We start from the raw sequence: 13,975 nt of genomic DNA, 5'->3' as shown, positions 1-13,975 counted from the left end.
CATTTTGCTTTAATGTGCTTTGCAGATATTGTGTATTTTACAAATTAAAGGTCTGCGGCAACCCTGTGTGGAGCACGTCTGTTGGCACCATTTTTGCAACGGCATCTTCTCCCTCTGTCTCTATGCCACATTGTGTTAATTCTTGCAAAATCTCAGACTTTTTCATTATTTGTTAAGGTGATTTGTGCTCAGTGACTATGACTTGCTAAAAGCTCTGGTGATAGTTAATGGTTTTTGTAATAATGTTTTTTAATTAAAATATGTAGTTTTTCAGACATAATGCTATTATTATTGCACACTTACTGCTGTAATGTAGACATAACTTATTGTACTGGGAAACCAAAAAATTCGTTTGACTCTCTTTATTGCAGTGATCTGAAACCGAATTCCCAGTTTCCTCCTTTTTTTGTTTTTTAGTGACATTGTGCCATCCTATCTTTCTGATTGTGTTCACTTATGGTATCTTATGTAAATGTTTTCTTCCCACTCTTTCACGTTAATTTTACTAATTGAGTCTTTATTACTTTTAAGCCCAATTTATTACAACTTCTCCTAACAGAACCTTCCTCCTCATTGTGCTGTGTTCCATTCTCTACACGGTTTTCTGGCTTATCATCCGTAAGCACATCCCTGAATCTCGGTGTTCCTTTCTGGTGGCTCCTCTTTCCTATGGACTAAAGACCAAACTTCTTAGCCTAACATCTAAGAGCATCCAAAATTTTGATACTTAATGTGGTAGTGTTTTTTTTTTCTGAAAGTAAATCAAGAAAGATTTCGCATTTGTTTTCAACCCTTCCAGAAAGGTTGCCAGGGAACCGTGGAGAGTCAGCGTGCTTTCTATAGATCTTAGGCAAGTACATTTTCCCCTTAGTGGGCCATGAGACGGAGGGTAAGTAAGACTTCAGAGTAAACCTTTTGTTCCTGTTTTCTTCCCTTCCTTTAATTCTCCCAATTGATCAGTATTGACGTTTTCTATTCATTAAGCTAACATATTTTTCAAACTATGACCTTACTTGTTTTCTGTATTCATAATATATTTAAATTAGATTGGCAAGCCTCTGTCCCCTATCTAGCTTAATAGTTAGATGAAGACAGATTTTTACCCCCCGCCCTCAGGAAATTGTTGTGAGGAAATAGCAGTCTTTAGAAAATTACTTGGCAAAGTAATGAACCCTATTGTAATAGGAATTTGTACTTCATTGATTTTTCTGCTGATAAGTTCAAGTATTTGTGTATTTTCTATTTTTTTAAATGTAAAAAGTGATGCATTGTCCTAGCATCAATTTGAACAATACAGATGCATGTAAACTGAAGAGTACTCAGATCTTCTAATCCCGTTCCTCAGTTATCATCATTGTTGGTATTTTGGCACATATCTTTCTAGACTTTTCTCTGAATCTATGTGTACTGTGCAGGTAAGCACTCCCAGTTTTTATTTTTGTTTATACAGAAATTGTTTCATAGTATATCTACTTTCTCTGAAATTTTTGCCTTTCATTTAAATTATCTTTGCTACCTTTCCATATATTGGGTTTTTTTAAATTAGGGCTTTGATGTATAGGATATGAAATACATTTTGGTGAACAGTTATTTTTCTTTGAAACATGTTTTTTAAATGATACTTTTATACATAAAATTTTTTTTGTATGCTTTTCATACAGTTATCTACTCTGAATTTTTTATGTGGAACCCCATTTGGTCACTATCAAAAACTGTTTTAAGTAGATTATGAAGTAAGGTTCTTACAGTAAAATTATTGCCCAGTTTTTCCTTTGCATTCAAGTTTTCAGTGATTCTTGCAATAGTCCTTCTTAAAGGTTTAATATACATTTAATTTTAAAATGTTTGCTTAATATTTCATAGTTTGAGTGTACTTAATGATGAACATTTAGATTATTTTTCAGTATTATACTTTTGCTGTGAATATTTGTATATATGTGTCTTTTGGCAGGTATGTAAGTATATTTGTAAAATAGATTCCTAGTGAAATTGTATCAAGGGGTATATGCATTAAAAGTTAAATAAAAACTTTTCCTAAATCTAAAATAATACATTCTTTTTATATTAAGTTAACATAAATGAACATATTTATGTACATGAATAGGTTGAGGAATTAAATAAATGTTCTTTGGAAATCATTTACTCTTTTAATAAAAAAGCACAGGTTTCTAAAACATTTTCTAACAGATGTTGTTTTCTATATTAGTTGTAGTCTGAAGATTACTAGTTAAATACTTCAAACTATAAAAACAATATTTTAATATTACAAGAAATTTCTTGCTTTTTTTAGTAAACAGTATAGAATTTTAATTTATGATCATAGGGGAATAAAAACAATATAAATTTTATCCATTGCTCTAGGTTAATGTTCACTCATTTTTCTTAGGTAAATGAAGACTAATTGTTATTCTAGTGCTTTGAATTTCCAAAAATATAAAAATTCCATTTCCAGTAGTTTATAAGTTTTAATCAATTTTTCTGCTTAAATAAACACACTTGATCTGGTGTTAACTGTAATTTCAACAAAAACTGGGTCAAATGTATATGGGGTTTAATAATTTAATCTATTTCTGCATTTGACTTTCCTTAATGTTTTAGATTTTTATGTTGTTAAATATATCATGGTTTTTCTTTGTGCTTTCTCCTTTTGATTTCTTACTAGAAAAAAATTTAAATAAAATGAAATCAAATTAAAATTTTAAAAATAAAGGGAAAATTAAGATAAAACCAAACTGATGTACAATATATACATATTTGTCTTTTGTTCTTCTCTTTCTTTAGTTCTGCGTGGGAACTTGAAGGGCCGACTATCATCTATTGTCCTTCCAGAAAAATGACAGAAAAAGTTACAGCTGAACTTAAGACCCTGAAGTTAGCCTGTGGAACGTACCACGCAGGCATGCATATTAATTTAAGGAAAGAAGTTCATCATCAGTTCATGAGAGATGAAATTCAGGTGTGAAGTTCCTTCATCATTACTCTCTATTCCATAGTGGAAACATATTTCTCCAATATTTGTTTACCAAATAAATCTTTATTGAGTATCTTCTTTGTGTTGAGCATGAAGCAGTCCCGGTAGTAAGGGGAAGCAGGGGTTAATATAGGAGGTAGGGAGGTGAACAAGTGATTGTAGACTAGTAGAAAATAACAGGCTGTACCTATTGCTCAGGCGCACAGAGGAGGGAACGCTAGCTGGTAAAGGTAGGTCGTGTAATGGTCAATGTCCATCCAGGAGGAAGCAATTTGAGTAGAGTCTGAACAACTGAATAGCAGTTTGTCAAGTATGCAAGGCAAGTAGGCAGTGAGGGAAAAGGAATTGATTATTGATTCTGGGAAGAAGAACTAGTACGTGCAAAGTCACTGTGATACGAGAGTACATAGTGGGTTCAGGAAATTGTGAGCAGTTTGGGATGCTTGTAGAGAAAGAGAGTGTGGAGTAGGAGTGGACAAAGTACAGGTGAAAAGGCAGGGTGTTAGAGAAAAGCCGAATGGGTTGGTTGGCCAAGTTCTAGAGGGCCTTCAAACTTGCAAAGAGGTGATGTGCTTCTTTTTCGAGACCACTTGAGCCTTAGAATTTTTTATTCAAATGAAATTTTATTGAATAGGTAAAACAGAATAAAGTAGAATGATCTTGTTGAAGTTATGTGAGGGAGAAAGGGGTCCAAGAGCATCCCTGTCTCCTGGATAGTTCCTGTGAGCATTAGAATCCTGGGAACACAGAAGAGAGTTCAAAAACCATCATGACCGACTGTTCTGTGTTTTTGAGCAGGATAATAGTATTACAGAAACATTATTCCAGCAGCGCTAAGTAGATTGATTTGAGAAAAACTGAAGAAGGGAAAGATATCAATGAAGTTATTGTAAAGTGCTCCAGCTGAGATTCCTCTAATGATTGGGATCATGTAATAGTTCCAGTTTGTCATGGTTGTAATCTTGGTTCAACGGGTGTCATACAGAATATTCGAGATGTAAATTAAGGCCACATTCGTAGGTTTGAATCAGCAACTTTCCACTGTCAGCATCCTACCAACACTGCCACTGTGAGCCTGTGGAGAGTCCTCCTCTCAAGTTGAGATGAACTTATTCTTCTGATTTGCATTTTCTGTCCAATTGGTCATCCATCCATTTACTCTCTGTCCAGTGCTCCCTATTACCCATAATTGTTCACCACCCCATTGTCTGAAAGTTCACTATGTGTTGTGTGCTGTAACGCATACCTGTTGTAAGTATCAGTTCTTTCCAAAGATAGGAACAGCTATGACAACTGCCTAGTTTTTACCCCAGTTCTTAAATATTTACATTTTTATTCTGTCATCTCAGGACCTTAAAAATCATTGGATAAAAATGATTAGTTTCTGCTTACTGAATCTTAATGATGAATATTGGAGTGATTAACTGACCAGTGGTTTCTTCTGTCTGTCTTGACATATTACCCATCATTTGTTTAGATAGAGATATCCCCCCGTTAGACAGAGATATCCACCTCCCCCACCTGCACAGACTTTATCTCTGTTCTCTTGTGATAGGGACTTTGCTGGGTGCGTCTGGTTTTCCTACCAGCATACAGCTTCATCAAACATCAGTGCTTTGAAATATCACTCTAAAAACCTCACAGTAATTGTATCTAATATCTAGAAGGGCATATGTATGTATGTGCTGCTGTGTTTTCCCTTTCTGTGGCAGGATGTCACAAACTTCTGTCCACATTATGCAAAGTAGTAAATCAGTATTGATTGTGTCACCTAGGCTGACATCAGGTAGTTTTATCTGATAGCTGCCCCAGTGTACTCCTTCTTTGCCATTATAAATAATTTAAAAGCTTCACATTTGCATTGAGAGTCCTCAGACACCTTCTCAAGATTATGAAAATACATTTCTTTATCTATGTAGAATAGTCTGATGCTCTTGGAATTGAATATTTGCTATTGAGTATTTATTGAGTGCCTACTGAATAGATCATGTACAGAATTGTAGACATTCACTCTCCTATCTTTTTTACAGCTGATTTTTACTTGAGTATGGACCTAAAAGTAGAGCTGACTTCCCTAGCTTACCTTCCTAGATTTTAATGTCTAGGATTCAGTGATACTTAGAATCTTAGTATTTCCTATTTTACACTTTTAGAGAACAAAATTTTCTTATTCATAATCAAATCTAACTACATTCAGATGTAGATTTGCATTTTAGTCTGTGACCATTCTTTTAATTCTGATTTTTATGTCCTTTTGTTTTTTATTTGCCTTTGTAAGATGGCTTGAATTCCTTCCCTTTCTGGAATGAGGTTGTGAATAAATTATTTGATAAATACGTATTTTCAACTGAGTTGATAAGGATATTTTGAAAATTAATGTCTGTAGAATAGAATGATCTCATCTAAAAACTATCATGTAATGAAAATTAGATCTAAATGTTCTCATCACACACATACGTGTACACACACAACACACACCTACACACACACACACACACACACACACACACACACACACACACCACAAATAGTAACTGTGAGGTAGTGATCACTTCACAATATATATGTATATCAAATCATCACATTTTATGTTTATACAATATTATATGTCAATTGTATCTCAATAAGGCTGGAAAAAACTAAGAAAGTACATGACAAAAGAAAATTAGAATTATGTTGCTCATTCATTCTTAAATATAACAAAATGGTCTGATGTTGCTCAAAGCTTTTTCTTAATACATTTCCGTTTCTATTATTTGTTTTTTTCTCAACATTTTTATACTTCCTTTTATTTGTTCAGCATTTTCTTTTTTCTTTCCTTCTTTCTTATTTTGCTACTGTTGGTCCATCTTAACAGGTGCTTTAATGACACTTTAGTTTTTTTTTTTTAATGGCACTTTAGTTTCATCAGTTATGCACACACATGGTTTGAAGAACCAAAATAGTTCCCAGTGCTTAGAGTGGAAAGCATCAACCCCTCATTCCTTCCCCACTTCTCTTTGCCTGTCCCAACTCTTGTTGTTTATTTTGTTGGTGTTTACTACTCTGTATCTTGTAATAATTTGTTTATACTGCTACTTCTTAGTTTCTTATATATTTGTCTAATCATTTTAGGCATTATCTGTTGCGTTCCCTCTGAAAGATAAAAGTGTAACTATTGCACCTCCCTTCCTGCCCTTCTCCTCCATCCATGTATTTCTAGGCCCCTTTCCTCCTAACATTACTATCATAATTTTGGATAGATCATCTATATTCAAATATTATATATTTATGTAATTATTTCTCTGTAAATGCTTTTTTATCTCCATGCCATGTAGTATACTCCAGTTACTTTTCTTGCACATCTTCTTTTATTCTTTCTGTTAATACTTTCAAAAATTGTGTTGGTTTTTTGTGTTCTTATCAAAAATTCTTCCCTAAAATTTCCTCCAGTCATGTGAATCTCATCCCAGTTATGCATGCATATTAGATACTCTACCAATTTTATCCTTTTGCAGATGCAGAGATAAATTCATGTTCCATTTTTATGATCTGTAATGAGAAGCTTTCCTCCACCTTATAATAATGCTAGAAAATATTAAGATACTGTGCAGTCCAATAAGGACTCTTAAAACTTCAGATTAACACAAAAATCTCATTTGATAGAATAAAATATTTTAAAGAGTCTTTTATGTGTGTTGTGCTTATAAGTGTTCAGAGAAACTACTTTATTTGCTGTTTTCTATAGAAAGGGAGAAGAAATCCTACTTTATGGTCACTAATCCTTCATCTGTAAACTGGGCAGATGATCTCTTAATCTGTAAGTGATTGGTCAAAATTAAAGTTTCAGTCATGCCTGGGACGTTAGCTAATGATTCTTATCAAAGGAAAAAAATACAAGATTTTAGTAGGTAAATGTCAAACTATGTTGTTGTTTATTCTTAGTGTGTCATAGCTACCATAGCTTTTGGAATGGGCATTAATAAAGCTGACATTCGCAAAGTCATTCATTATGGTGCTCCTAAGGAAATGGAATCATACTACCAGGAGATTGGTAGAGCTGGCCGTGATGGACTCCAAAGTTCTTGTCACCTACTCTGGGCTCCAGCAGACATTAACTTAAACAGGTAAAAACATTTTTGCTTTCATCCTTGCAGATAAGCCTTGAAAGTATTTGAGGCAGCACCCAAAATTTCAATTAATGTCGATAAGTGCATTTAAACCCAAACCAAAACAGGACATCCAGGAAGAACATTTGTGGTACGTGTTGCCCCATAGAGGAAGTGACCTAGTTACAGCCACACCTCATTTCCTGTAAGGGATTAATTAACTAAATCAGAACTACACTGGGAATGTAACAGATCCAGTGGAATGTTTTTCCAATATTGTGCATCTATGAGCTGTTTTTATTTCCTCATGTCCTCTTAAGTTTTAACATGTTTTCAGCCCAAATTCCTTCAGATACCATTTGTTTTGTTACTGGCTCTTTCTTTCTTGACGATAGTGGTGCTCATTCCAGATGACCTCCACCAGTCCCTGCCTGGTTGTCTTCACCATGTGTTTCCCTGTTCTCTGAAGGCAGGCCAGCTGTCCTTGACTGAGTAATCATATTGCACTGTACTGATTGACGGCCATGAAAAAAAATTACATGTTCAGTGTTAAATACAGGAAAATCTAGTCTACTTAAGTACTAAACAAGTTCTTGTTAGGGTGTAAGTTCTTTGAGATTATACTGGAAAGGAAAACTTCATCTTCCAAAAATGTTAGGGGCAGTTTAGTAGCTGATTCCCTTATCCATAGTGGGGAAGAAGCTCAGGAAACAAACATACGTGGTAAGTGATGAGCCTCCAAGGTGAGGTATTTTCAAAATACACCTCCATGTAGCTGAATGCATTGACTCTTAAGTGGACATATTAGCCCATTCTGTTAAAATGATGAGAATGTTTATCTCATACAGTCATACAGTTTTTATTTTTATTCACCACTCAGCCATTTTATTTTGTTTTGTTTTTGAGTGCCCACCATGTTCCAAGCATTATGCTCTGTGTTGGGATTCAACACAGATACTGAACCTGTTTTTATAGAGGCTACAGTATACTGAATGGCAGACCTTGAGCACAGAATCACTCAACTATGAATACATTTGAGTTCACATTACTTTTTGTGTTTGAAAATCTCAATAAAAAAATTTTAAATGAAACGATCCTTCAAATATGTGTAAAGTTGTGACTGTGTTAAGTGCTATGAAGGGAAGTTGCGTTGAATAGTGAGAATATAATGAGGCATGTGTTTACCAAGTTTTAAAAAGTTAAGGTAAGTCTTTCCTCAGGAAGCGATAGGGAAAATTGAGATCTGAAGAAGAATTGGGATTAATTAGGTAAAAATGTTTGCTGTAGATTTTAAGCTCTTCCTTTGAAGAGTACCCAGTAGCTTTTGTTCCCTAACATAGTCAGTAAAACCATCCTCTTCAGTAGAACAATTATTGTTTTCCTTTTGATATATAAAGCTTTTTATAAATTAAAATAATTGGGCTAGAATATAGGTCTGCATGCTACTATTAAATATGGGATTGTATCAAATATATGTTAATTCTTACCAGTTCTGATTTTTTTTTCATTTTTTTAAATTAAGGTATCATTGATATATAATCTTATGAAGGTTTCACATGAGCAACATTGTGGTTTCAACATTCACCCATATTATCAAATCTCCCCTCTGATTTTATTTGTGCATTATGCTAAATGTGCTGAAGACTTAACAGCCCATCTTAATATTGTGGCTTTGCAGCTTTATCAACAGACACAGTTCCTGTTTATCTGAGTCTCAAAATACATTTTAAATGGTTATCTCATTAAGATTTAACAGGAAGCAGCCATGATTGGTAACCCAATAGCAGTGCTAGAAAACCCGTACTTGAATTTTAGTATAGAGAGGTTGTTCTTTGCATCCATCCTAAGGAGAGTAAAACTGTAGGGTTAATCAGGATAAAAAAGAATTCTTCAAGGATTGAGGACAGATCTGTATCATCCTTGTGACAAACTTGTTATAAAAAAACAAAGTTTTAGAATAAATTGAGTTGTTCATTCTCAACTGAAAAGGTCACTGTAATTCACAAAAATTTTAGTCTATCCTGTATTAGAACACTATAACTGAGAGAAGAAACATGTCCACTCATCAGTATAAATAAGTCATTTCATACTTATTGTAGAAGCCATACCACTGGCAAAGTCTCAATGTCTCCATTTGCTGTTATTTCACACAGTCAAACCCAATAGTTATTGTAATATTTTTTAAAGGGAATAATTTGCAAATTGATCTCAATAAACTTTCTACTATTTCTGATTTCTATTATATTGCTTTTAGAATTTTTTTGAACTTGTTTTTATTCTGTGGAATATTGTACTTTAACTATTTTAATAGCTCCAGAAGAAGAATAAATACTCATTTAATTTGCTGTTTAGAGAATTGTCATTTTATGTTTCAAATTTGTTACTGACACTGAAAAGATGTGTTATATATAGATAGGTCATCTGAAGCAAATAGAAGGAGGATCTAGTTCTTAGATTTGTTTTCTTTGCTTTTTCTGAGGAGAAGGCGAGCTAAACAAAGCAAAAAAGCAAGTAATTTTTAGCTGTTGAGCTAAGAAAAATGAGATTAGATGGTTACTGTGGGAGTCAGCAGCTGGAAGAGACTTTCAGGGAAGTTCTGTGGGAGGGCCTGGTGGTCAGTGGTGCCAAATGATATGGATGATTTTGAAGAAGAGGTCATTTGTGTGTTCAGACTTTCCAGAACTCACTCAACTGGATTCCCGGTTGGCATCACCCTTGAGAATTGTACGTAGGTATTTTTATCAGGTGAAAGGTTGGACGGTCAAAATGGTGTTTGAGGTCTGTTTCGATGAAAATTTTGAAAGGATGTATAAAGATATTTGGGAGATTATTATCTGATATCTGATATTCATGGAATTTCTTCACAGAAGACTAGAATTAACAGAGTCAGAATGAACATGTCTTTAGAGTTCTTTAACAAATTTAACTAAATTCAGGTTACGTCGGGGTGGGGGAAATCAGTTATAATTGTTTGGGGATGGAACTTAATTCTAATACTTTACTGGTGTCCTGTAATGCCTTGTAATGCAAAGGGATAGTTTTAGAGGGCTGAGAAGTCCTCTGAAGAGCTAATAGGGATGCAGACTCATTTGGCCATGAGCCTCTTATATTCATTACATAGGTGCTTTCAGTTCTTATATAAAATAAGCACAATAAAAAATAACCTTTTACTGGGAAAAGGTAAAAATACATATGTAGTGGAAAAAGGAGTTAAAAAACATGTAGCATATAAACCAAAATGAGAAAAATTCCAGGTTTATAATAATTTTTCAAAGGCAGCTAAAAATTTGATGCTTGGATACAGGTAGAATTCTTTGAAAAGTAATTTTCATAAAAATCAGAAAAATGCTTGAGTCTTATGGGAGGCATTGACTAGAAAGGGACACAGTAACTTTCTGGGATGATAAAAGGTTATTTATCTTTATAAGGGTGTGGTTGTTACAGGTTATAGAAAGTAAACAGTAGTAAATAACAAAGTTATTAATGCAATTTTATGTATTCCTGTGATATTTTTAATTGTCAGGCACCTCCTTAGTGAGATATACAACGAAAAGTTTCGATTATACAAATTAAGGATGATGGCAAAGATGGAAACATATCTTCATTCCAGCAGGTGTAGGCGACAGTATGTATTCTTTATTTTATATCAGTTAGTGACATGAGTTTATGGATGGTGCTCTTTTAAGAAGAAAGTTTTGCAAAATAATTAGAAATATTTAGAAGCAATATTTTGTTGGTGTTACATATGTGCTAGATTTATTTAAGGTAACTTTCTTTGTGCCTTAGTAAACTGAAGCCAAATAATGAGGTCCCAGATGAATCAATTAATGATGATTGCTCCTCATTATTTTTAGCAATGAATTTAACATGTACATTTTTGTTCTTTTATTTAATTTTAAATTTTCTCTTGGGTAGAATCATCCTGTCTCATTTTGAAGACAAACAACTACGAAAGGCCTCTGTGGGTATTACGGGAACTGAAAAATGCTGTGATAATTGCAGGTCCAGGTAAAAATTTCTTCTTCTAGATGGACTTCCCAAAAGTCTTTATTTCATTTCCTTTTCAAATAACTTTAGATCCAATTTTTTTTGAATGATATGTATTCCAGTTTAAAAAAATAATGAATTTATTTAAATATAAGACAAAGCAAACAATATTGGCATATTGTGCTGTAGGCTTGATATATCAATAGTTACATTAAATGCAAAAGGTCTGTAAACACCATTCAAAGGCAGACATTGTTAGAATTGGTTTAAAAAATATGATGCAACTATATACTGTCAATAAGAAATCCACTACAGGTATATTACATAGGTAGATTAAAAATAAAAGGGTAAAAATTATATACCATAAAACACTAATCAAAAACTGGAGTTATTTTAATATTGGACAATGAAGACATTGGGAAAAGAATTTTACTAACATGATAATAAAAGGGTCATTTTACCAATGTATCAGTCAAGGTTCTCCAGAGAAACACACACATATATACACATAGATAAACAGTAAATAAAAGGAGACTGGTTTTTAAGGAATTGGCTCCTGCATTTGTAGGGATTAGCAGATCTGAAATCTGAAATCTGGCAGTCTGGAAAATGGGGGAGAATTTCTGTGTTAACAGTTATGAGTCACAACTTGTCTTGCAGCAGACCTTGGTCTTTGTTCTTTAAGGCCTTCATATGATTGAATGAGAAACATTCACATTATCAAGGGTAATGTCCCTTACTTAAAGTCAACTGATTGTAAATGTTAATCCCATCTATGAAATACTTTTATAGCAAACATCTAGTTTAATGTTTGAGCAAACACCTGGGTACCATAGCCTCAGTAAATTTGATATATCATATCAAAGAACACATAATCTTAAATGTGTATATACTTAAAAGAACTGATGGAATGAAAGGAGAAAGAAATTCACAAATCCAGTTGGTGACTTCAACATCTTTCTGAGTAATTAATAGAAAATTAGTAAAAAGAAGAAATGAATAGGACTATCAACAAACTGGGTCTTATTAACTTTTATAGAAAATTCAACAATAGCAGAATATATATTCTTTTCAGGTACAGATGGAACATTCACACAGACCATATTATGGGTTCTGAAACAAACCTTAACAAATATTTAAAAGAATTGTATTCATACAGGCTATATTGTTTTGCTATAACGGAATTAAACTAGAAATCAATATCAGAACTAATAAAGTCTTCAAACACTGGGAAATTAAATAACACAGTATCAAATAATCCATGAGTTAAAGGGTAAGTCTCAAGGTAAATCAGAAAATATTTTGAAGTGAATGAAATGGAAATATAAAATGTAGGGCATGCAGTTAAAGCAATACTAAGAAGGAAATTTAGAGCATTAAATACTTAGCATAGAAAAAAGGTTTCAGATCAGTAATTAAGATTAAGACTCTATCTTAAGTGTCAAATAAGAGCAAACTAAAAATAGAAGAAAATAAAGTAGAGAAGAGCATAAATCAATGAAATGGAAAACAGGAGACTAAACTCAAGAGAAAACCAGTTAACTCAAAAGCTCATTCTTTGAAAAGTTCAATAAAATTGATAGAGACTTCTAACAAGAAAAAAAAGGAGACATAGATTACCAACATCAGGATGAAAGAAGAATTGCACTGTAGGCCCAACAGACATTAAAAGGCTGAGGAAGCACTAAATAACTCAGTGCACATACATTCAGTAATGGATGAAATGGACCAATTCCTTGATCACTCAACTAGGAAAACTCACCCACAGTGAAATCGATAACCTGAATAGTCCTACAAGTGTTAAAGAAATTGGATGAGACCCTTGTTAAAAACCTCTGAAAACAAAATTCCCTGGCTCAAATGGTTTCAGTGGCAAATTCTACCAAACATTTAAAAGGAGAAATAATGCCAGTTCTACATATGATTCTATGTATACATTCTCTCAAACACAAGCCTATTCTATAGGGTTGAAGGAAAGATCAGTGGTTGCCAGAGACGCGTATGGTTTCAAAGGAATAACACAAGGAAGTATTGTCTTGTGATGGATTTGTGTGTCCTGATTGTAGTGGTGGTGGTTTAATGAATCTGTACAAATGAATAATCAGCTGATGTGCTTAAATTTGTAGTTTCACACACAATTTAACTGCATGTTAATTGAAAAAAAAAAAAAAGAAATCATATACCTAGTTAACTGTGTACCTAGGTGTGGTAACTGTATTACTGTTAGGCAGAAGAAGTATTCTCAGAGGTGGAGATGTTCTCTATTTGGTAATAATTGGTTCTTTTGCCAAGAGGACAGAATTGTTTTATGCATGTGAAACAAACAAACAAAACCCTACAAATACATAAAGCACAAATTGGCCCAATAGCTTGAAGAAATCAACAAAAAAGAGTGATGTAATTTTTAGTTATTGGTAAAAGCAATGAAACAAGTGATAAGCTATAGGATGGTATCACGTCTTGGCTAAGCTTTCTAACATATTTTTTTTATTCAGATTGTATCAATGCCTTTCCATTGATGACTCAGAAGATATGTCACAGGACTTTGGTCAACAAGCATTCCAGCTCTTATCTGCTGTGAGCATCTTAGGAGAAAAGTTTGGAATTGGGGTTCCGATTTTATTTCTCCGAGGATCTGTAAGTATATCCGTGAATCACCTTTGTAGTTCTTGTTTTACTCCTGTTACAGTAAACAAAGGTTTATTGTATTACAGTTGTGGCTTTGGCTTTAGATGAGCTTTTAGAAACTCAGAGAATCGTGTTAACTTCCAGTTAAGCACGGCAATCATTACTTCTGACAAAACCTGCGTGTATTACATCCACTGCTGTTTTCATGTTCCAAGCTGATGCTCATCTCTGCCCCTCAGTCTGGAAGCACTGTTATTAGTTTATTACCTTACAGGTAGATGAATCCCTAGCCTGGTTTTTT

General features: G+C 33.6%; 1 protein-coding gene across 7 annotated transcripts in view; it reads left to right on the top strand.

Moving 5' to 3' along the window:
* The window catches only part of WRN (WRN RecQ like helicase), a 149,878-nt gene that overhangs the window by 89,109 nt on the left and 46,794 nt on the right, over positions 1-13,975 (top strand). For all 7 annotated transcript variants that reach the window (XM_073219039.1, XM_073219042.1, XM_073219040.1 and 4 more), the window contains 5 exons: positions 2,782-2,956; positions 6,896-7,077; positions 10,583-10,684; positions 10,975-11,067; positions 13,542-13,683. In XM_073219039.1, coding sequence (XP_073075140.1) covers positions 2,782-2,956; positions 6,896-7,077; positions 10,583-10,684; positions 10,975-11,067; positions 13,542-13,683 — 694 coding nt within the window. The remainder of the gene's footprint in view (positions 1-2,781; positions 2,957-6,895; positions 7,078-10,582; positions 10,685-10,974; positions 11,068-13,541; positions 13,684-13,975) is intronic.

This window comes from Manis javanica, chromosome 12 (genome assembly GCF_040802235.1).
Source record: "Manis javanica isolate MJ-LG chromosome 12, MJ_LKY, whole genome shotgun sequence".
Lineage (NCBI taxonomy): Eukaryota > Metazoa > Chordata > Mammalia > Pholidota > Manidae > Manis > Manis javanica.
Note: the sequence above shows the minus strand (reverse complement) of the source record. Positions and strands in the feature narration are given on the sequence as shown.